The following is a 23,888-nucleotide window of genomic DNA, read 5'->3' as shown; positions in this document are numbered from 1 at the left end:
GGGGCCGGGAGCGGGGCCGGGGCCGCTGCACTGGATTCTGATATAGAAATGACAGCACCGAGCTCTCCTTTTCCGTCGCTTTCACCGCAGTTTTCCGTGCCAGAACTTCGCAGTGGCATAAAGCCATAAAGCCGTGCTTTCTCAGAATCTCCCTTCAAGGCTCTTACCAGGAATATTAGAAGCCAAATTATCCGTTCGTTTAGCAGCATAAAAAGTACACTAAGGTAGGCAAAGTGATGAGTTACTGGCGCTGTTTCCTGACACACTTTCTTCAAGTGCTCTCTGGGGTAAGGTCGGTTTACACAAGCTGAAGGTATGGGCTTGTACCCCAAAAAATTATTGTTGTAAAATGATTTTCCAAAATGTCTCTTTTTAATACTCCACTAAACCATGTCTCTAAGTGCCACATCTTTGTATCTTCTAGATACCTGCAGGGATACTCAGTCAATCATTTCCCTGGGCAGCCTGTTGCAATGCTTTTGACAACCCTTTCAGTGAAGACATGTTTCCTAATAGCTATTTTAAACTTCCCTGGCCCAGCCTGAGGCTATTTCCTCTCTCTCATCCTGTTGGTTGTTACCTGGGAGAAGAGACACACCCCACATGGCTACAGCATCTTTTCAAGCAGTTAGAGAGAGTGATGAGCCTCCTTTTCTCCAGGTTTATCAACCTTAGCTCCCTCAGCAATTCCTTATAGGACTTGTGTTCCAGAACCTGTGCTGTTTCAGGGCAGTAAACTGAAAAGTTTCAGGTTGGTTTAATGTGCTACACTGTAGTTGTCTATGGCTTACTTTAAACTCAAAGGGGTAAATAATTCTTAGGTCAGTCCTGGGAAAGCAAGTGTGCATAGCTCTTCTGCCTCTTCTGTCACATTCCTTCTTTTTCTCTGTTACAAAGGAATTATAGCATGTGAAGTGTTCATGTGTATGCAGTGCCTGGCTTGGCACTGTGTCCTTATGCCCTGATCTTGCCATCAGACCTGTTCAAGTGAACCTCTGCAATAGGGACAGAATTTTATTTTGTGAATGAAGAAATCTTGTTTTTTCCTGACATAAACAGAATTGTGTAAATCCATAGATTAATCTTTAAATAAAGTGTTATTGCATGTGTTTTGCTTGACATCTACCAGAACAAAGTCCACATCTGTTTTTCGCAGGAACCAGCTGTACCCTGAACTGTGATAATTTTACCATGCCCAACACAGAACAATGCCCTTATATGGACTGGCTTGGTAGCCAGTTTTGAATAAATGTGAGGCAGAAATGCTTTAATTGCTGAGGAAATGGAGATGATCTGGCAGCACCTTTTCCAGGGCTCGCCAAGCCTGTTGGGGTTATTAAGAAAACATTGATTGTTAGGAAACAGATATGACTCAATTCTCATTTTGAGGCAGAAAATGAGCTGGAAATGGGAGATGTTGAGCTCCATCAGGAGAGCCTGATGGAGCAAAAGCAGTGAGTTTTTCTTAGAAAACTGTCAGAAGCACTTAATTGTTTCTTGTCTAAGGAAAGGCAAATGCATAAGAGCTCACATAATTCTGAGATTTACTAATTTTAAATGCTAAAGTCACTGCACACTAAAATTTGGACAGTTATTGGTGACAACACTGAGGTAGCAGTTTTATAGCCCTCAAAGTGAGTAATTAGCTAAGAGTGTTCCAATCTCTGGCAGAAAAATTGATGCTTAGAAAAGTATTCATTTACATATCAAGTTCTTCGTGAAGCCCTCAGGGATCACAGCTTGCTCTTTTTGCTATGCAGTCAGATTTCAAGTGCAAAAAAAGTTTGGTTTTATGTTCAGAAGTCTCTCAGATGTTAATGTTTAGGTATCAAAATTGAACCTCAACAATAAATACTAAAAATCCAGAGAAATTATAGTGATAGAAAGACTTCATTGTGTACAGGTCCCTCAATTTGAGAGGAAATTCATTTCTTCAGGTGCCAGCTCAAACTGGTGGAGGGATTCCCAGTGATCCAGTGCTGGGGAAGTGCTCCCATGGACCATCTGCAGATACATGGGCTGGGTTTTCTTGAGTCTGGTAGAATAAGAAACCAAGTTTCACCATTTTCTGGGCAGATATTTTGGGGTTTTTTTAATAAGAAATGGAATCTGTTGACAGATGTTGACAGAAATCAAGCTCTTGGGTTTGATTTCTGCTGAACAGTTGCATGCTTTGCACATGGAATCAGTAGCTTATTGAGGTACCTGAATTAAATAATTTTGTCTAATTTTAAGCAGCAGCTTGTACAGACCATAGTTGCAGACACCAGCAAATGGTGATGAAATAATCCCAAATGCTGTAACTTGAGATTCCGTGTGAGAAGCTCCTGTGGCCCCTGAGTACCTGCCCATTGCATACAAGGTTTTTAAGAGGATATCTCAAAGGGGGAATTTTTATGAGCTCTTCTTTGTAGAAGAGATTTATCTAGAATTTAGACTAGCGTCATGCTCTGAATTTGCTGATTTTAAATGTGTTGTTTAGGAATTTTGAAAGCTTTCTTGCCGACTGCTTTGTTTCATTGATGGTTTATTTGAGTAGTAGTGCTCCAGCTGGTTTCTGGTTTTTAGAAAGCAGCTTCTACCTTTATTTTTCCAGCCATTGCACAGGGTTTTAAAAGTATGGAGCTTTGTTGTCTCTTTATTTGAACAATGCCAGAAGAATGCTTGAAACCAAACTGTGTTTTTGATTTGAGTGTAACTTGTGTTTGCAGGTCATGTACCTCAGTGTCTTTTTCTTGGTGTCAGGATCTTACAGGTCATTAAGGATGGTTGGACTTGAGTTATTTACATTTTACTTTTGCTGTTTGGCCTGATGGCTGTTAACTGCCATTGACACTATGGGACCACTTTATAGTGAAACCTCTGATGAGCCCCTTCACCTGTACCTGCTCTGCTCGCTCTGCTCAGCAGATCACCTGCATGGTTGCTGTAACAGAGCAGCTGTGACTTGGCACGTGTCATTTAACATTGCACTAGGAGCACCAAGAGAAATTTATTGTTTCACTTCATTATCAAATCCATTTGCCCCTTCCAAATTCACTATAAAGTGGGTCTGCTATGACTCTGAGCTTCAGAGAAGCCCATGCTGATGACATTGCATAGATTATTGCATCCTAATCTTGCATGTCTTTTCTCAAAGCTTTCTTTTATTTTTAATTTATATTTCCTTTCTTGCTGCAGTTTTTTTTTCTCTTCTTTTTTATTGTAGGATCAGGATATGCACCCCTTGAAGATGATGAGGATGTTTATGCACGCAGTAGATACAAAGGTGAATGCTTTGCTTATGTGCTAAAGAGGATCAACTGCTTGCTGACAGAAAGCTTCATTCTTTTTTCTTTCCATGGATTATACAATCTTGGTGATCCGGCTCCATGTTTTTTCTCATGGATATTTAGATCAAGATTTAATTTCTGCTGTTTTTAACAATGGAAATTAGACCAAATATTGATCACAACTCTTTCATGCACCTGAGTAAGTAACTTTTACATTGCCTATGCTCCTGGGAGATCAGGTTGTTGAATGATGAAAATCCGGAAGAGCTTCTCTTTATTATCCATACATGCTAACAAAACCATCAATGCTAAGCTGACTCCAAACCTGGGCTTACTGATGGTAATGTATAGAAATACATGCAAGAGAACTTGATTTTCATGACTTTTTTCTTTCCATAGAATTGCTTGTATTTCAGGTTAACCTGCTACCTGAAGTGCCAAGTGAAATGTGTTTTACAAATGCATGTGTGCATTCCAAAACCAAATTATGTAGCTGGATGAGTGAAGGGATGGGCATATTTATAAAGCAAATTCAGGTTTTCTTCCCTATTTTGGAAGACTTTGCCATTCAGCAAGAGTGAGAAGTTTTTTGCCACTACCAGTAAATCTTCCATTTGCTGTGGCAATTTTCTAAAAAGTCTGCTTTTGTCTTAATATCACTCTCCTCTGCCAAAATTTCTCAGAAGCCTAGACACTAAAGAAATGTAGCATTTCATTTGTCACTTAAATGATAACTGCTTCTTTTTAGTAAATTAATCTGTGGATGTACTAGAGTTGTCTTCATTTTGATTACTTAAAAATACTGGTCATTGGTGTCTTGTTGTACATTATTGATTCTCTGCAAAGAATCAATGGGCTGTATAAGAGGTAAGTCATAAAATAATTCAGACATTTATGAACAGCCAACGGAAGACACAGTTTTTATGGCTATGTTGCTGTTTTCATAAATGTCTCATCTTCCTCCCAGTAAAATACTCAAGTATAAAATTTTGCTTTCAAACACGTGCACAAATAATTCTCTAAAGCTTTATTTAGGTTAAGTCATTTTTCTTTGCTTTCTAACATGTGATCCCTATGCAGACACATAAAAAAAGAACTCAGAGATCATGAAGATAAATCAATGCCAATTCATGCCAGGGCAGGCAAGTAGTTAAAATGTGGATTCTGTGTAAATTCTTTTTGTATGGTGATCCAAAGTGGATTATACTTGTGTCAGCCAAAATGTCACCAGGGTAAGTGAAACATAATGACTTGTTCACACAGATATTAAAAACTGCCCCAAATTGGGAAGCACTTCTGCCAAATGTTGAGGAACAGACAATGTGAATCTAAGAATATAAAGCATTGGCACAGAAAAGGCTGATTCTTCATTAGCATACTTCTTTATGTGGGTTTTTGGGGGGGAAGGGGATGGAGAAAGACAAAGCAAGATAAAACAGGCTGTGTAGCAATCTTCAGAGCTTCTCCTCGGATGTGCAGTCCACCATTTGGGTGTGGCCCATTTCTTAGCAAATAAAACTTAACAATAGCAGGAACTGGATGGATTTTGTAATTGGTGTTCACATATGCAAGCAGCATTGGATTTTTCTTTCTGCACATGTGCAAGCAAGCACACAGATACATCCTCTTTGACATCTGCAAACAAAACATTGCAGTTTACTAGGAGGGGTGAAAATCGACCTCCTACTAAACCCTTTTGTCTTCATCTGGATGTTTTCCCACTTACTCAGCTTTCCAGAGAAACATGGCCAAGATTTTCTGTGCCTACAGCATTTTTAAGGAGTTTTTCCCTTCCTCCCTGGTGAACCATCAGTTCTGTTGGCTGGTGTAGCAGCAAGCAGCAGTACAGCTGATCACTTTGTGTGCTGTTTGTGAAGGAAGGGCTCAAGGTGTTCAAACAGGACTGAGGGGCTCTAGAAAGTGCTTTCCTTCCTGCCCCTTGGCATCTCTGATCACATTTCATGAGGAAAGGTTTCCTGAGTACAGCAGTTCCTGGGTCCATCACAGCTCCAGTGCCACTGCTCTGGTGATCCTCATTCCTAATATGTTTTCTCAGATACTGTAATGATCAGGCAGTATCCATAGCTCTAAAGGCATCATTGGGCTTCAAACATTTCTGTTTGCTGCTTGTTTTCCAGTGGTTTCAAACACAGGATACACTACTAAGTGAAAATTCAGGATATTGTATTGCTGTGGGACTTTTTAGTTCTTTTTTATGCTGAGGTGCAAACTTTCTATTAAACAAGAAACCAGTATATAGGTCCTGATACCTAAAAACTCAAATTTTAGTTGGATGAACAGAGCCTGGTATTGATGGTGAAGTTCCAGAAAAGGTATCTGGAAAATCTCTAGCTTTTATAATCCCCAAAGCCTTCAGGAACACAGCTGATCTTGCCTTGAGGCAGGGAACAGCTTATGTAACCCCTTGGGGCCTCACACAAACCTAATATTCTACAAGTGCTCTATGTAGCTGCTTAGCCTTTGAAAACCAATATGTGCCTTCACTTAAAAATAAACAAACTTTGATCTAAAACTTTGTTGTATTGTTTGATGTGCTTTTCAAGTTAGCTGGGTTTTTTCCAGCAGTATTGCTTGGTCTAACCCCCAATATTTGTAAGTGGCTTGTAAACCCTGCCTCATTCACTTTCTTCTAATCACAATCAGTATTAGAGTAAGCACTGTAATGTTTTAAATCAAACAGATGTTCCTCCTAAGCTCTTCAAGTTATCTGCATCCAAAAAGCATGCTTGCTTTTGTTTTTCTTTCTGGCAGAATCATTTGGTCCAATGTAAGATGCATTGTGCCTCTGTGTAGGAGCTGGTTTTGTTTCTGGAAACCACTGTAGCTACAGTGATACTACAGGAAAGGCTTTTACCTTTTCAATGTTGTGTTTATGCATTAAATGGCATCTTTTACCTGCTAGTTATCTTTTTAAAGTATGTATATTTGGGTAGCTGTTTACTCAAGTCAAGTGTGTTTATAAAACCACAAAAATTTACAGAAAAACTCAGGCAATTTGCAATACCTGAAACAGATTCTTTGCCCTCTTTAGTTTTTATTAGCCTCCTATATGCAAAGCATATTTGTCTTAACACCCTTTACAAAGGAAGTCAGCAATGTGCATTTGGAGTTTATACATGTGGAAAACCCAAGGCATAAATGTCTTGAACTGATTTGCTGAAGGATTGCGTAACTGGCTGGGGTGAAAGCTCAGCCCAAATGAGTTTTCATCCCCCCAGTCCTGCCCTTGCAGACAGTGTTGTCTTAGTAACTTCAGGTTTAAGCCCTTCTGCAGAAAAACTGAGGCCTAGTTCTTATTTAATGGGGTCTTCCAAGCTTGGATATGTAAATAAATGGCAGTTTAAGGTCTCAGGGAAGAACAAGTTGGGACAGAAAAGCTGGAGAGTTTGGGCATGAAACCACTGAAGCAGAGATTGTGGAAAAGCTCAGGAGCAGGAGGATTTCTCCAGGAGGCAAATGAGACAGAGGGTGTGAATCCAAGATTTGTGGCTTCCCCTAGAGAGTGGTCAGAGGTGGTGCCTGAGACTGCCCCAGCAGCCCTGGGGTAGCAGTTAAGGAGGCAGAGCTGGGTGTTGGCATCACTCATTTTTTCAGCAGTTGACTTCTGTTCCCATTAGCTCACACTCCTCATCTGTTGTCTCAGTTTTCATTTGGTGCACAAGAAGCATGAAAAATGGGAGCCACTGTGATACAGCCCCTCAACAAAATGGCCCAAGGCAGTGGATGAGGGGATTTTTTAAATGTGTTGTGGGAGCTGTGGGATAGAGATGAGGGTGAAGGACAGGAAATAGTTCTAAAAAAATCAAACCCCCAAAACCCATTCTCCACCAAAGCACTTTGCATAATTGTAAGGTAAATAGCAGAGGATGTATTTGACATTCAGAAAACAGGCTTATAGGTAGGAAGAAACAGAGCTGGGATGATTGTGTGGCTGAGCTAAAAAGCTGAACTGTACTTTACCCTTAACCTGAGGGGTGCTGTTAGACTGGCCTGCATGTGTCCTGTGCCTCAGTTACTGTGTATTTGGTGACACTGGGAATAATTTCAGTTACACATTTTTGTAAAGGGTTTTTTACTTGAATTGCTGAAAGACAAAAATAAGCATAACACAGTACAACTGCTTCAGAAATGGATTAGTCTGAGGAAATGTGCCCTTAGTCTAGGCAAAAGATTGATAATTAGTCTCTGATGTTAGTCTGCAGATGCTATTTGTGTTTATTCAGGACCAGCACTGAAAAACACAGATGTAAAGTGTAGTTTCTGTCGGGAAAGTGTAAATATGTCCTAGAGACACAGCACACTGAATATAAATATTCCATGTATAAGAAATGCTGTATTGATTGTTGTTTGTTTATATATGGAGCTGATCCAACTAGTATAGGAAAATGCACTTAATAACTATGGGAATTGAGCTAAGAGTGAACATCTGCCAAACGTGATCTAGAATTTTTTTAATGTTGTTTGTGACTGTAAGTATGAAGGCTAAAAATCCTGTGGTTTGTTTGTTTAGGGTTTTTTTTTCATCTTCCTTGCAAAATTCCAATGTTTTTTCATGCCCCTCCCTCATGTCACACATTGTCACCGAGGATTTCAGGATTTGTCTTCTTTCCTTTTTGCTTTGCAATCCCTCCCTCCCTCTCTGCTCTCCGAATACATGCTTTTCAAATCTTGGATCTGAGAGAGGGCAGGCGTAGTCACTCCTTGTGTTTGGAAACTCATACTGAGGAGCTGCCCATTTTCTTGGTGCACCCTCTTGTCAAAGCAAAACAAAGAATGTGAAACTTTGGCTGGGAAGGGAAGTCTCTACTTGATATTCTTCTCACCAGCACTACCTGTGGTGGTAAATCCCCACAAAGTGGGGGTACCCATATCCTGAGTATTTTACAGCATAGCCCTGGCCAGTTAATAAATGTTCAGTTGGAACAGGTTCAATGTGACATATTGGCAATATGATTTAGGTAAGTGGTATCTGCTAACTGTGGGAGAGCTTGAACCAACACTGAGTTTTGCAAGGCAGATTACTATGGAAGCAGAACTTAATTTTTTTTTAAATGAGCACTAAGCTAAATGTGGAAAGCTGACAACTGCTGCTAGATCAAGGTGTTCCTAGTGCAAAGTTCTCATATGAAAGAGCAAAAATTAGATCTAACAAAGTTGAATGTGTCTGCTTAAAAACAGGAGGGAAAAATGGCCCAGTTGTCATCAAACTGCCCACATGGTGGCACACTTATTCCATGGACAAAAAGCATAGTAAAACCCCGCCTGCCCTCACTACCCCTCCAATATAATGGCTACAATCTTTAATGTTTGTCATAAAAAAAGAGCTTCCATTCTTTAAAGGCCTGACCTCCTCAAGTATAAGTGCACCTCTGCAGTGTTCTCCAATTTAAAGATTGATGGCTTTTTAAATAAGAGGGATTTTTCCTTTTCTTCTCTGTGACCTTGATTAAGCAAAGTGATTTTATATTTTTGTCTGAACTTTTACATTTTTCTAATTGCTATGTGTGGGGCTTTTTTCTTCTCTGTGTCAGAAACACCGTGGTGCTCCCCCATTAAAGTGAAACATGGTTATGCAAACTGCAGGACACCTCAAGGGGAATATTACAAGAATGTGTTGGGCACCAGATGTGATATTCGCTGTCAGAAGGGCTACGAGCTGCATGGCCCTCACCAGCTGATTTGTCAGTCAAGCAAACGCTGGTCTGGGAAGGTGCTCTGCAAACGTAAGTGGTTGCAAAATCTTTGTGTGTGTGCCTTGTGCTCCAGCTTCAGACAATAAATTCTTATTTGCCATTGAAACTGATCTTTGGGTTGTTTTTTTATTTTATTATTATTTTACAGGTTTGCAGTATGCTTAGATATGTAGATTAGTTTGTTGTTGAGGATATCACCAGGGCTGCATGACATGATAAGCATCTCAGTGGTACAAACACTCGTGGCAGATGGGGAATATTTTACCAATGTGAGATTTTAATTTGTGAGAATAGTTTTATGACAGAGCCATAAAGCTCTTTTAAAATATTGCCCATCTTAGACTTTGTAAGTTGACGCAATTTGTACCAGGTGTCTAAATGGGCTCTTACAGTAAAACATGTACTGAGCAGAGAGGAATAGGTAGGTACCTGTCATCCCTTTTCTCATTAAATATTGTATCAGAGTTAAATTTTGAAATGCAGCTAATGAGAATAGTGTGGAAAAAACCTCACGTTGAACAAGACTTTCTCCCACTTGTTGTTTGCCAGCTCCGTCTTTATTTCTGTGTAATACCCCATTGTGTGCATTACTGCAGAGGGAAGGTAACAAGTTTCCAGAAGTGTCTGTTTCCTTTTCCAGAAAAGCGTTGCCCTACCCTGTCCATGCCGACCAATGGAGGTTTCAAGTGTTTGGATGGTGCCTACTTTGGCTCGAGGTGTGAGTACTACTGCTCCCCAGGCTACCAGCTCAAGGGGGACCGCATCGTCACCTGCATGGACAGCAAGGCCTGGAGCGGCCGCCCGGCAGCCTGTGTTGGTGAGTGAGGTGTTGGGGTGTGTGGTATCATCATAAGGTGCCTGCCACTGCCAAGTCCTGCACACATCAACTCCAAAAGGCCTTTTTGATCCAGTTCATGGGGAGAAAAAGCTACTGTCCTGTGGGATTCACATTCTCTGAACCTGAGAGAGGCAGAGAAGAGAATGATCAAAACAATTCTTGTCTTATTTGCTGCACCTGTGTTTGTGCACAAGTGGAATGCATTGTGGAAGATTGTTTACCTGAAGGAATTTGGTAATTGTGGTAATTGGATTCTGGTGTGAGTGGTTTGTTTTCTTGACCAATCTCTGCAAGCTGTGCCCTGGTGGTCGGTCAGGAGACAGTCAAGATTTTGTTGAGTTCTTGTTCAGTTTCAGTTTAGATATAATATAATATAGAATAATATAGTTTGATGAAGTAATTAATTAGCCTTCTGATATCCTGGAGTCAGATGCACCATTCTTCCCACCCGTTGGGCAAAATTGCACTGATACTGTGCCTCTTAAAGAAGCAGAGAGCAGTTTTCCAAGGGTGCAGGGTTCTGTCACTCAGTGCTTTCAGTCCAAAGCCAAGCATTGCCACTTTAATAGAGACAAGTCTGGTGTAAATGGCCAGCACTTTACAATGCTTGTAATAGCCTTTGGTGATTCCTGAGTGACTTCTTGATAGACTGTGGTTACTGTGCTGCTCTTCCAGCATGTTCTCTGTGCTGTAATCTGTCACACTCTCTTCTGCTTAATGATTAAAAACAGGTTTGAAAGTAAACCTGTGGAAACCCAGAGCACTGGGAATATTTCTCTGTCTGCTCTGGGGTGCCCTGACCCCCAGGGGAGCACTGACTTTGACCCTCATTCATGGAGAAAGTTTCCTAGACTTCAAGATAAACTAGAATCCACAAAAGTGTGAAATAGATTATAGAGAGTAGTGTAGGTGTATCACTTGGTGAGAAATTTAGGTTTTGGAATTTTTAGTATGTTGTGGATGGAAGCAAGATGAAGGGCACAGGGTGTTGTCCTGGGTTTCTTCTTCATGCTTCTTCTTCCTTCTTCTCCATGGGTTTGGGTGGCATTTTGTAACTGGGCAGAAAAGTCCCCATTGCAGTTCTTTGGGATCAGTTACTGGGTTAAAAGGGAGAATCATCTAGGTGTCTTTTCCTAATTGGATAGTTTAGTCTTAAAAGACCTTGTAACAAGAGATTGTTGGCCATTTTGTGCCTTCTAATGAAAAGCTGCCAACTCACAGTAGTGAGACTGTTTTACTGATAAGAAATAATAAACACTTGAGTCCAAACATGAACTATTGTCTCAAGTGCCTTCAATCCAGACCCAGAGAAACCACCAACTGGTACCCTGGCAACTGGGACCCCCACAACAACCCATTGTCTGAACTGTTTTTCTTCCCTGGGATCATGGTCTTCAAATATATCCAGAGAATGTGAATGGATTGTAGTTACCAGCATGGTTGCAGTGAGCTAATTTAAATTCCAGCCTAGTTCACTCTAGTTATGCCAGCAATTTTCATTACATAGCCAGTGGTCTCCTGGGAACCTCAGCGAGAAGAAGTATTTCTATTTACATAAATCAAAAGAGAGATAATCAAATATTGAGATTTAACTTTCCTGACTACTAATGAAATTTCAGCACATAGTGAAGTCTCAGCCTGCTGCCACTGTTTCTGGGAAGCCTCTGATAAAAGCTTCAGCAGCCACCCACAAAGGAAAGTATTTTTTTGGCCATCTGAAATGGGTACCAGTAATTTAAAGCATGTGGGTGGTAGAGTGTTTGTGCTTAGTGTCTTGTGTGTATGATAACTTGGTTTTCCTCAGAATGCCTGTGGCTCAGTCTAGGTTGGCAAATGGCTTTGGAGCCTCTCCACTGTGGCCTGATGTTCATAAAATATTTTTCAGATTTCCTGTGATTTGTTGTTGTACAAATGTAGAAATGAGCTGCTTGGGTCTAGACTGTTTGTGGTGTCTCTTGTTTTTGTTTGTAAAGACAAGCTTTGTCCTTTTCAGTGGTGTGGGCAGAGGAAGAAAAACAAACCTTTTATGTTTGGAAATGATAAAATACTGTCCTCTGTATTTCCTGGCACTTTCAGAAGCTCATCTGTGTGCAGAGATGGTGAGCTTATTACAAAGGATGCTGTCTTGCAGAGTAAAGTAAGCAAGTACCTTAAGCAGTAAAGAGGCTAAGTTAGAACTAACACTTCTTTTTTATTCCAAAAATGCAGAGTAGTTGTTGCACAGGGTTTCAAGTCCCAGTTGTTGCACAGGATTACAAATCCCGAGTAACCCAGTAAATGTAACACTAAGATTTAAGTTGTGGTAATACTGCATAGTTTGGAGAAGATCCCTTCAAATCTTGTGTGCACAGAGTTCCTATATGCAAATACTGAGATCTGTTGTTAGCTGACTGTTTAATAAGGTTATATTTTGACCTCTTGATGGGGAGGATAGAGATTTTTTCTGACCAGACATCACAGACATAATTGTGGCCAGGCATAATTCTAACAGTGCAATGACATTTGCAGTTGAACACTTTTTCCTTAATGTAATGCAGAAGTTACAGAGCTGCAGCCTACATAGTGGCCAGGAGAGGACTGGCTGAACAGCTGAGAAGTGCAATTGAGGAGAGCAATGAAATACAAAGGCAAAAAGGCTGCTTAATTTCTTAACTTTGATATACAGTGAGTTGCACTGTGCACAGTAGGGATGCTACTTGTGATCAGAGGCATGGGCTAGTAAATTTCATGTCATGGAAGTGTCCTGGGGATTCCACAGCTTTTGGCATTGAGAAATTACTTCAGACCTGAACTTGAAGTGCTCCTGAAAACAAGGGCCTTTCCTTTACCCTTTTATACTGCAGTTGCACTCTGTAGCATTTTTGCACTAGGTTATGTGGACTTTGCAGTACAGCAGTGAAGATCCATGTAGGAAAGGCAGAGGACCTTTCAGTAGTCAAACATGTATTCATTAAAAGGAAGGAAAAACAGGTGTATTTTTTTTAAATTAGATATGTTCTAGCAGTGATGTACAGAAGTCCTTAGTGAGTATTCTGTCCTAACAAAGCAGACTGTCTCCTGCCCCCACCCTGTAAGATGAATGATATCCCTCATGTTGCTGAAATAATTTTGATTAAAAGAAAAATCAATGTACAGCTGGTTTTGGCTATTAGTTAGCTAAAAATGCCAATACTCACTTGAATAATATTTCCATTATATCTTTAATGCACTGTAACATGTATTGAAATAGATACTTTCCTCTAGAAGATGGAAAAAATGTCCCTGTCTTTTCTTCTGGAAGGATTGCTTTTTCCTGCAGTTTGTATAACAGAGGTTGTGGTAAATGGCTGTCACCAAGCTAAGTCATCCTTTTGTCACATCCTGAGGCTGTATTGATAGGATGCTTGTCCTAGTAGTGCTGGCTACTGATGTAAGACCTTATTATAAGAGTTACTAGGAAAAAATCAAATGCAGCATTGATTCTCCACAAAATGGTAATTGTGCCACTCTTCTGTTGTTTCTTATTTTGCCATTACTGCAGGAAAAATAACCAGCATGTTAAGAGTAACATGCACAGCTACCATGCAGAGATATATTGATGTTCAGTGTGCTTTAAAAATGCTCTTAGTCACATCAACTACTGCATGTCGGGGTCTCTTGCTGGTCAGAGTGACCCCGAGAAGAGTTGGAAAGTCTCTTTTCCCTGCCCGGTGCTTGAAGAAGGAGTCAGAGCTCTTCATTTCTTGGTCTCAAGGTTGTTTGTTGTTTCTTATCTATAAAATTCTTTCTCCTGTCCAGCTGAGGACCGCTCAGCAAGACAGACAAAGGCACTCTGCCTGCCCCCAGGGCAGTGTTATGTCTTTATACTAAAAACTACGTGTACAATGTTTACAATTACTTTCCAATACCTATCACCTGTGTTAGACAGTGAGCTTCTACTCTAAACTAATCTGTAAGTGACAACATCACAGCAGGAGATGGAGGCCAAGAAGAAGAAGGAGAAAGGCAGGACATGCCCAGATCCCTCCATCTTGGCCCCTGAACTTCCATTCTAAAAAACCCCAAAAATCTACTTTTTCACCTTGTGATAAATTCACTATCATTCTACTTAATTTGTCATGGCTTGCAGATCTTCATCTAAGGTTGGTAACTTGCTCCAGGGGTCATAATCAAACCCACAGGCATTTTGGGCTCTGTGCTAGGGTTTCTGAGACCCCTGGCAGGGGTCTTGGCTGCTCAGGACAGCCAGAGGATGTCCTGGGTCCTGACAACTGCACAGATGGACAAAGAAAAGGATGCAGATAAACAGAACATCCAGACTCCCTGGATGTGATCTTGGACATCCCTCCTTGGAGTTCAAAGCCATCTAAAATGACTTTTTAACTGAACTCTGTACAGAAATTTACAGTAATTACTTCTAGTTGGGTTGTCTGCATTGCAAAGGTCTGATCACTGTCAGCTCTTCTTACAAAAAGGTGAGAAGTAAAGGCTCCATGCACCTTGGCTGGGATGAATCCAGGGCTGAGGAGGCCAGCTGGAGGTGGTCCTGGACTGACAGCAGGGAAGGAGCTGTGGAGAAAACGCACAGCTCTGACAGATGCTCCAGTGCCCTTTTTTGTCACATTCATTTCAACAGATACTGAACCCCCGAGGATCCAGTGCCCGAGCGTGAAGGAGAAATCGGCGGAGCCCAACAAGCTGACGGTGCGCGTGTTCTGGGACACGCCCGAGGGGCGGGACACCGCCGACGGCATCCTCACCGAGTAGGTGAAAGGCTCTGCCCTGTGCTTTTCCTCCTCCTTACTCTTCTGTTAGCAGTTCAGCGGGCCAGGTACCCTTTTCCCTTCATTTTTCCAAGGTGCTTTTTTATGGCTGTCACATATCACTGTTCTATAAAGAATTGCATGTTTGGAGGTGTTTTGCAGAGCTTCTTTGTGGGTCTCATGATTAGCAAGTTTTCTTACACCAAGTAACATTTTGTATATAACAATGAAAACAGTAGGTAACAGAAGAGGTAAGCTTGACTGTCTTACAAAAAACAAGGTGTGTCACAAAATGATATCTGCAATCATTGTGTTTCTGTCTTAAGGTAGTGCTGGCTACTGATGTCCCAGGATCCAGCAGTTACCTTTAAAATAACATTTCTTGTTTGTAACCTTGATGGATTTAAACATTGGATTTAGACATTACAGTTCAAAAATTTTGTTGCTTTCTACGATTTCACAGCCCCATTTTCCAGAAGAACAGGGTGTACTTCTCATGGTACTACTGTCTCTGATTTTTCCATTTTTATCATGCAGGATTTAGGTCAATCTATCTGGATTACTATAATGGTGGGAGCATGGAAAATCTGTTTCTTTCAGTAAGCAAGTTACATAATTACATCAATGGACTGGTTAAGCTTAAAAGCTCAGAGTTGTTAAGCTTGAAGGTGTTTACAGTTTCATGTGAATACCAAAAAAACTAATAAAAGACAATGATATTGCCCTTCCATTGCTATAACTTAATAATTTCATAAAGAAGAATCCATTACATAGTTAAAAACCTGATTGTCATTAAGGTCTGATGTAACAATTTGGTGACAATTAACAACATCAAAAACTACACCTGGTAAAGTAAAAACTTGTAAAATGTCAGAATGAAGAAATTCCTAAGTCTTTTTGACAAAGGAATGTCGGATAGGCAAAAAAATGGGGAGTATCCCATGTAGACTTTGTCATACAAGTAACTGTTGTCAGCTCAAAAGAGCCAAGCTCTTGGTTCAGTGGAAGCTTTTCCATAAATCACATCTCTATTTTATAAAATATTGCTAAACTCTGCTGTTTTATAGAGTATGCAGTGCTTTTCTTAAATGCACAGTTTCAGGAGTACAAAAGCTTTTCTGTTACATGGAAACCTCTTGGGTTACATGCTCTCTGCTTCAATACTGAGATTATATTTTACACTTCTGAATTCTCCCACCTTGTTTGCAGGACAGGGGCAAATTCCAGGTGAAAATGCTGCTGTGGATGACCACACCCTTTTGCTGTGACACTGAATCTCACTTTCTGTACATATTAACAGTCACAAGTGACAATCACAGGAGCAGTTCAGAGCAGCTGGTTGGGAATACATCCCCACTGTAAGAGGCTGGATGCTTTCTTTTTTAATGTTGACTTTTTCTTATGTAAGGAGAAGGAAGCTTGAGCTCCTCTGGGCATTATGGGCTTGGCTACACTGGATTGTTTTATAGGAAGGGATCAGACCCTGCCCACTCCAACTCCCTTGTCTCACCAGCAGGGTGGGCTGCAGGTAGCAAATTTAAATACTCTGGTTGCTGCTGCCCAGCTTCTTCCTTTGCTGACTTTCAAATCTTCTGTCCTGCAGGCAGCCAGACAATCCTATCATGCCACAAACATCCCTCTTTCAGGCTTTTACAGCATTGTGAGCAAATAAATACTGGTGAATTTATGAACATCTGTCCTGTTTTATCTCTTGGTTTAGTGTTATTTTGAAAGGCCTGCCACCAGGGTCACATTTTCCAGAAGGCGACCACAAAATCCAATATACTGTGTATGACAGAGCTGAAAACAAAGGCACTTGCAAATTTCTTGTTAAAGTCAGAGGTAAGGATTTTTTACCTGTAAATACAGATACTGATTTGCACCTGGCTTAACAGGCAATTTGAAAATGTCCTCATTTATCTGCATATGTCTGTGTATATAAACTCTGTGATGATGCTGAAAGAGAACAGAGTCTTGCTGAAGACCCTGGGGGCCAGGTCTGCAGCGTTGCTGCACCTCCAGGAAGAGCTGCTTTGCTCAGTCCTGCCTCCAGCTCCACACCCCTTCCTTCCTGCCAGCTTCTCCTGCTACACAGCCTGTGAGCTGCTGAAATGAGGAGGTGAAGGCATTTTTTTCACATCTCTCAAGCAGGGCTGCCCTTTCACAGGTCCAGATGTTAACCTCTGGAGTTGAATATACAGAGGTGACCTATGGTTTTCGGTTTCAGCCCTTTGTGCTCCATGACATTTTGTCCCATGCGTACGCCTACACATCTGTTTCATTTCACATAAGAGTTGAGGGATGGGGGAGTTCAGGTTGATTGTTTGGGGTTTTTAAGTGCATGACTAATAACACAGAAAGCAAACAGAAAAATGTCTTTGGTACTGGTATTCCACTGACCTGTGGTGCCTCAGTAACAAATGGTGATTCGTGCTGTGTCCTTCATTTTGTTTTGTTTTTTCTCTTGCTCAAAGTCAGGCGCTGTGTGAAGTTAAATGCCCCAGATAATGGCTACATCAAGTGCTCAGGTGATGGAAATAACTATGGTGCTACCTGTGAGTTCTCCTGCATTGGTGGCTATGAGCTGCAAGGAAGCCCAGCTCGAGTCTGCCAGTACAATTTGGGGTGGTCAGGAGTGGAGCCAACCTGTGCACGTAAGTGAGTATTTCACCATTCTGCCAGAAGGAATCCAGCACAGGGATGCTTAGGGCAGTGAGAATTTGGGAAAGGGGTGTGGGGTAGAATACAGCTGCAGTGTCCCAGAGGTAGGAAGCTTAGGGCAATGAGAATTTGGGAAGGGGGTGTGGGGTGGAATACAGCTGCAGTGTCCCAGAGGTAGGAAACATAGCGTCATTTTTGTGTCCTCTGTCAGTTTGCACTTAACAGCTGAAGCTTTTGCCACCTTTGACTGCTCTTTCCTAGAGTTTGTTTTAGCTCAAAGCTTTCTACAAAATGTCACATTCTGGAGTCAATCCATTGTGCAAGCTAGAACAGTCTGCAGTAAAATTGTTAGCTTCAATGAGGCCAGCATTTCACTCATGTCTTCTTTATTATTGATTCTTGTTCTTGTGTTTCTGCTGTTGAACTCTGCCTCTAAGAAATTGACCTGTTTTCAGTGTGCTCCATAACTTTTGTTTTAATTTTATTCCAGCCATGAATATTAATGTGAATGTGAGGACTGCAGCTGCACTTCTGGATCAGTTTTATGAGAAGCGGAGACTGCTGATTATTTCAACTCCTACTGCTGCTAACTTCTTCTACAGGATGCAGCTGGGGATGCTGCAGGTAAAACACATTTAAGAGGAATGTGCAACTATTTTTTTCTTTAAAGAAAGACACAAGGACAAGCTTCACTGTTTTACATAAATCCAAAAACTTCAGCTTTTATATTGTAGCCATTGAAAGATCTGGGTCAAGCAGTCATGGTTCCAGATTAATCCTTTTCACAGGGGTTTGAGTTGAAATATCCCCCCAGTCTCTAACTCAGCTCCATTCTGGATTGTGCTGCCTCTGACCAGTCACTGAATCCCAGGCAGTTCTGGCCCTTCCATTCTCCCCAAATTAATTTAACTCATGCTCAATAAAAATTCCCTATCTCAGCTGCTAAAGAAGTTTAAAAAAACTCACAAACCCAACTCTCCAGCTCTTAAGCAGCTCATGCAGACCAGGCTTACAGAATTTGCAAGGAAGTCTGATTAGCTTCAGAAATAAAAAGTGCACCAGCAAACAAAGGACCAGAGATGCAGCACAGAAATCATCCAGAGTGCTGGAGGTAACACTGGGGTGCTTTGTTCCAAAAAACCCAAAACACCAGGTAATTTTCCTTCTTATGTGTTGTGTGATGCCTTTGTTCGCTTTTTGCTAGTCTTAGGGATAGATCTCCAAAATATATCTGTGTCCTCAGGGAACAGAAGGAAAGGAAGCAGTTCTGTATTCTTTCACAGCTACAAATGCTCCTATCTTGTTTTTTCTTCTCACAGACTGTAACAAAATGCAGTATAAATAATCATTGAGATGTGAATGTGATGATATTTTTTACTGCTGGCTTAAATTACACTTGTATTTAAGAAAGAAAAAGCCAACCCAAAAGAGCTCCTTTTCCCTATTAGATAAACTTGGCAAGAAAATTCAATATATTGATCAAACTGAATTTAATGGCTATAGTACATTTTCCACTTCTTGGCAGCAGGCAGATGAGTTGGCATGGAAGAAAACTTTCTACAGTCAACTTCTGTTTCACATAATTTGCTTTGATTGCCAAATTAGGTTATTGGTACAATGCTTAGTATCCTGGCATCTTCTCATATAACTACAGAGACAAGTTGATATTTCTCCTAGGTGATCTCTGTGTGTTGGTTTCCTTAGAATATCTGAGAATCTGTTACTTAACCTCCCATGGAGTCACAAAGCTCCAGTTCTTTGCTGTGAGAATTCGAGTATTTGCAAAACATGCTCTCAAATCAGTTTAAGACATTTAACTAATTTAAGAAGAGGGGACTTTGTGAACCCTTGCTGCACACTCAAAACATCCCCCTGTTCTCTCAGGGATAACCCTCTCTCTCCTCTGAACCCTTGCAGCCAGCACAGTGTGGGTTAGACCTGCGACACGTCACAGTGGTGGAGCTGGTGGGTGTCTTCCCAACACTGATAGGAAGAATAGGAGTGAAGCTGCTGCCCCCATCACTTGCCCTGCAGCTCAGGTAAAGGAAGCTCTCTCTGCTGTTGTATTTGCACCTTATCCTACAAGTTGTGTTGCCTTTGATCCCTGCATCTTACTCTCCAAATACCACGTGTTCTACTCTAATGTACACAGCTAGACACTGCAGAGTAGATATTGGAGCACACCGGGGGATTAATTTGCTGGCTGTATAATAGCTACAGCAATTTAAAACACAATAACAAACTTATTTATATTTTTAGTATGACTATGTTCATAGGCATGTAAGTTTGTATTTTTGGGTCTGCCACTGAAAACACTTCAGAGTCTGTGTGTATTTGTGTTGGAGTTGCTCCTTTGCAAGGACAGCCCCAAATGGCAGAGACAGCTCATCCTCTGCACCAGGGCTGGTGGTGGTTGTGGCCAGGCTAAAGGGGAAACTCTTTGAAGTCCCATATGTAGGAATGAGATGGACATTATTTCAAAGAGGAAATTATCTCAGCCTCCCCAGCCTGACTGCAGCATCAGCAGTTCTACTGAGGTGCCTAAACTGTTTTGACTTGGGTTTAGACTGGCAGAGGATTGGTTTTCACTTGAAAGGAAGACTTCAAATGCCAGCATTTCCTAAGGACTGGAAGAGGAAAAAAAGCCAAAAGTGAAGGCCTCATTGGCAGGAAAAGAAGGAGTTGTTTAGAAAAAAGTCAAGGAGCATTTTAAGCAACATGATCTAGATATGCCTGAGGAAAGGGACTAAGTTTTAATTGGAGACAATGAAAATTGCTAACACAGCAGAGAGGGGATTTTTAAAAAATATTTTAAAAAACTGTCCTCAATAAAACAAAAAGGAGAGCACAAAAGCACTCTTAAAAAAAAAAAATAAAGATACTTCTACTAAAGTTGAAGTGGTTTTCTTGTGGCTCTGTAGAAAATAATGAGCTCTCTTAACATCTCATTCCCTGATCTCTTGCAACCTTTAATGAAGCTATGCTTCAGAAATTGGTGTAGTATGACCTGCCCTGCACTCAGTGCAAGTTTTTTTCTTTGTTGTTGCTTAGTGTGTCAATCACACCTTTCTAGTTCTGCAAGGTGCTCCAATCAATATGAAATGTACTCTTAAGAATAAAAAAGAATAAAAGTGTTGTCCAGAATTGGCATTTCAGTAAGCTAATGAGCACCGGTGCCCCAGTTAAAACTTTGGAAAGCACAGAAATTTAGCATTTGGATTTTTAGAAGCATTTTTTCTTAGGTAATATATGGCACAAGATGAATGTAGTTTTCTTTCACTGTTGCTTCACTTTAATATTTATTTTAGTTTGAATTTAATGGCCAAGCTCCCTAATTGCAACAAGACTATGCCTAGAGCCCTCAAACCTTTTAGGAGGCTAGGGAATGCCAATTTTGGTGCTTCACAACTTTCCAAAAATCCCTCCAGATTCTTCTTCATGGCAGCTTTCTCTCATTCTCTCATGGCTGCCTGAATTTATTTACCCCACACTAATGATGTTGACTGACTGCATATCCAAGCACCTTCTAGTACATTGCTCCTTCAAGCAAAAGATGAAAAGAGCACCACAGATAAACTTCTGTTACTTATGTAGCTTTTGCTACTAGAGGAGCTTAAATGACCACTTCCACCACTTTGGAAGAAGGACTCCTCCATGATTAGCAGTGGCTTTTGTTCCTCTAAAATTAGAGTCACAGATGCTTGTTATTATTAGGTAGCAGTGAAAGCAGACTCCAATAATTTTGTCCTTCTTTTTCTTACTGTAATTTTTATACCAAGGAAAACCAAGAAGTGGAAGCCAATAAAGGGAATAGTCGTACTTGTAACTCAAGCTTCATCACAAGGGTTTCTTTAGGCAGTGTTCATACTTTTTTTGGCTAACCTTGTTTCACTCCTGTGACAGCAGTGGGTACTGGCAGAGAACAGAGCTGGGTGCAGTCACTTTGACACGTGCAGGATCCTGCTCTTTATCTGGCTCCTTATTAATGCTGAAACCAAACCTACACTCTGTGTAGCCCCTGTGACCATGCCCACCTTCCTCTGCTCAGACTGAAGAGCCTGGTGCTGCCCTTTAACAAAACCAGTTCCTTGCTTTGCAGGCTGCTGCTGAGGATCCCCCATTACAGTTTCAACATTGTGGTGATGGACAAGCATGGCATGGACAAGGAGCGCTACCCCTTCCCAGCAACACCAGCTGAGCTGTTTGCCCTTATTGACAAATTCCCCTTGAGAAAAGATGAGATGAAACTGCAAGCAGAAATTGGTCAGTCATGTCCCTAATTCAGCATTTCAGGGCCTGCCCCTGTTGGTGAATTTTTTTTTGGTCCACAGAATTCTCCCCTTGGTGCTACACAAAGCATGGCTTTTCTAATCACTGATGTGGTTTTCTGTGTGTATTGGTAAATCTGTCCAGCCATGCAGCTGCTCTGCATAGAAGGGTGCTCTTTTGTACTTTCAGTCATCTTTAGATCATAGAATGGCCTGGGTTGGAAGTGACTTTAAATATCATTGAGTTCCAGCCCTGCTGCCATGGACAGGGACATCTTGCACTAGATCAGGTTGCTCAGAGCCCCATCCAACCTGGCCTTGAACACTTCCAGGGATGGGGCAGCCACAGCTTCTCTGGGCAGCCTGTGCCAGTGCCTCACCACCTGCACAGTGAAGAATTTTCCCCTAATGTCTAATATGAACCTGTTCTCTTACAAGTTCAAGCCATTCCCCCTTGTCTGTCACTCAAGATTCTTGTAAAAAGTCCCTCTCCATCTTTCCTGTTGGCTCTGTTCAGGGACTGGAAGGCTACAATTAAATCACCCCTGAGCCTTCTCTTTTCCAGGCTGAACAATCCCATTTTCTCAGCCTTTCCTCACAGGAGAGGTGCTCTGTCCCTCTGATCACCTTGGTGGCCTTCTCTGGACTTGCTCTGACTGGTTGATGTCCTTCCTCCTGCTGGGGACCCCACAACTGGATGAATGTGGATGTAGAATTTACTACCTAATGGAATTTCTTGTACAGAGAGTAAAGAACTGAGGCACGTTTCTGGGAGTTTATTTTAGATTTTTCATTCAGTGTAAAATTGGGGTTTCTTTCTTACTGTTTATAATTCTTTTTATTAATAAAATATTGTTTTGCAAACAGATAGTTGTCTAAAATTCCTCTTGGGGGTTAAAGTTGGTCGATTGATACAGAATTTGGTTCAAAACATCTTTCTGCAAACCATTATAAAAGACATTAGCCTCACATTGAAAGTGTATGAGGAACCCACTGGTGCCTTTTAGTTCCACTAAAAAAAGTGTCAATCACAGACAAAAAGCATGAGCCAGAGGGAACACAAGCATTGATTTTCAGCAGCAGCAAGGAGAAAATTGGTGATGGCAGGAGCATGGAAGTCATTGCCACAGGGAATATGATGAAGGAGCGGCGATCGGTGTAGAGGATGGGCAGTAATTACTAAGGCCCATGTACTGCAATTCTTAATGGGAACATATGTTCTTACCTGCTGCTCTTCTGCTTCTGGCTTTTAATGTCCAACAGTCTGGGAGTAGCAGACTTTTTTCTCCCCCCTTCACCTTGGAGACAGACCAGGCTGTTGATTTGATGGCAGGGAAATATTACTCCAGGGAAACATCATCAAGGATTTGTCACTTCCAGAGCTGTGAAAATACTTGTTTGCAAGTCATCACTTTGAAATGAACAAAAAAATTTCCCTGTTTAATAAAAAAATATCAGGAGGCAATCAGAACAGGAAAAAAAATAATTTGTTTTATTACACCCCAGAGTCTCAACAATCCACTCAAAGAATAAACATCATGCATGAAGAGTACAAGTGTCAGAGGAGTGAAAACTGTGAGTTACAGTTTGGATGCCTGTTCACAGGGTATGATGCACAATTTGACTGTCTGAGCTAGCACCCAGCATCTGTGCTGTTCGTTCTTGCCCCTCAAGAGCAGTCTTTTCTCAGCCAAATGCTTGTTTGACTTTGACCATAAGGTAGAGTTTTAAATTTTACTGTGGTGTCAGCAGAAGAACAGTTTTAGCAGCATCTTTAAAGCAATCCTTACCAGAATTTGGTCTCTTGCATCCTCTGAAATGACAAAAAAACCCCAAAAACAAAAACAAAAAACTCTTTTAAAAAAGATTGGTCCTGCAACTGAACTAATGAGGAAGTGGATGTGAAGAGAGGTAAGTCAGCCTTGACACCAGCAAGCAAAAGCTAATTTGTGGGCTGAAGCATGACAGCACCAAGGAGGAGCTGTGTGGGGGTGTGCCATGGACAGGATGATCTGCTTCCCAGTGTTAGCAGAGTGTTGCTGAACACCCAAGAGCAGCTGTGAAAACATGGCTTGGCCCTGCAGTGCTGGTGCCAAAGGCCAAGGAGATCAGGATACACCCTGAACTCTGCAGGTGGGGGTGCCAGGATGAGCGACTGAGGGGCAGGGATTTGCCAGGATGAGCAGCTGAGGGGTAAAGAAGCCCTGTGCTTTCCAAGTGTTGCTGTTAGGAACAAGGGCCAGGGTCAGGACTGGTGACAGAAATCACAGAAATGCCATTTCTCTTCCAGACCTGACCAAACAAACAATAAAGTTAATGTTGAACCCACTGTAAAGGAGCAAGGAGGGTGAGAGGCTGTGGGGTGCTGGACACAGCTGCACCCCAAGCTGCCT

General features: G+C 41.4%; 1 protein-coding gene across 1 annotated transcript; it reads left to right on the top strand.

Moving 5' to 3' along the window:
- The first annotated feature begins 3,360 nt into the window (after nt 1-3,360).
- SRPX (sushi repeat containing protein X-linked) lies at nt 3,361-22,365 on the top strand. Its single transcript, XM_014308587.2, has 9 exons — nt 3,361-3,471; nt 8,825-9,016; nt 9,627-9,803; nt 14,440-14,566; nt 16,287-16,408; nt 17,041-17,220; nt 17,718-17,851; nt 19,145-19,266; nt 21,327-22,365. Exons 1-9 carry the CDS (start codon nt 3,426-3,428, stop codon nt 21,505-21,507), a joined length of 1,281 nt encoding a protein of 426 aa, XP_014164062.2. The 5' UTR covers nt 3,361-3,425; the 3' UTR covers nt 21,508-22,365.
- Nucleotides 22,366-23,888: the final 1,523 nt, after the last annotated feature.

The sequence above is a fragment of the Geospiza fortis genome, unplaced genomic scaffold (assembly GCF_000277835.1).
Source record: "Geospiza fortis unplaced genomic scaffold, GeoFor_1.0 scaffold20, whole genome shotgun sequence".
NCBI lineage: Eukaryota > Metazoa > Chordata > Aves > Passeriformes > Thraupidae > Geospiza > Geospiza fortis.
This window is presented reverse-complemented; position numbering and strand designations above follow the sequence as displayed.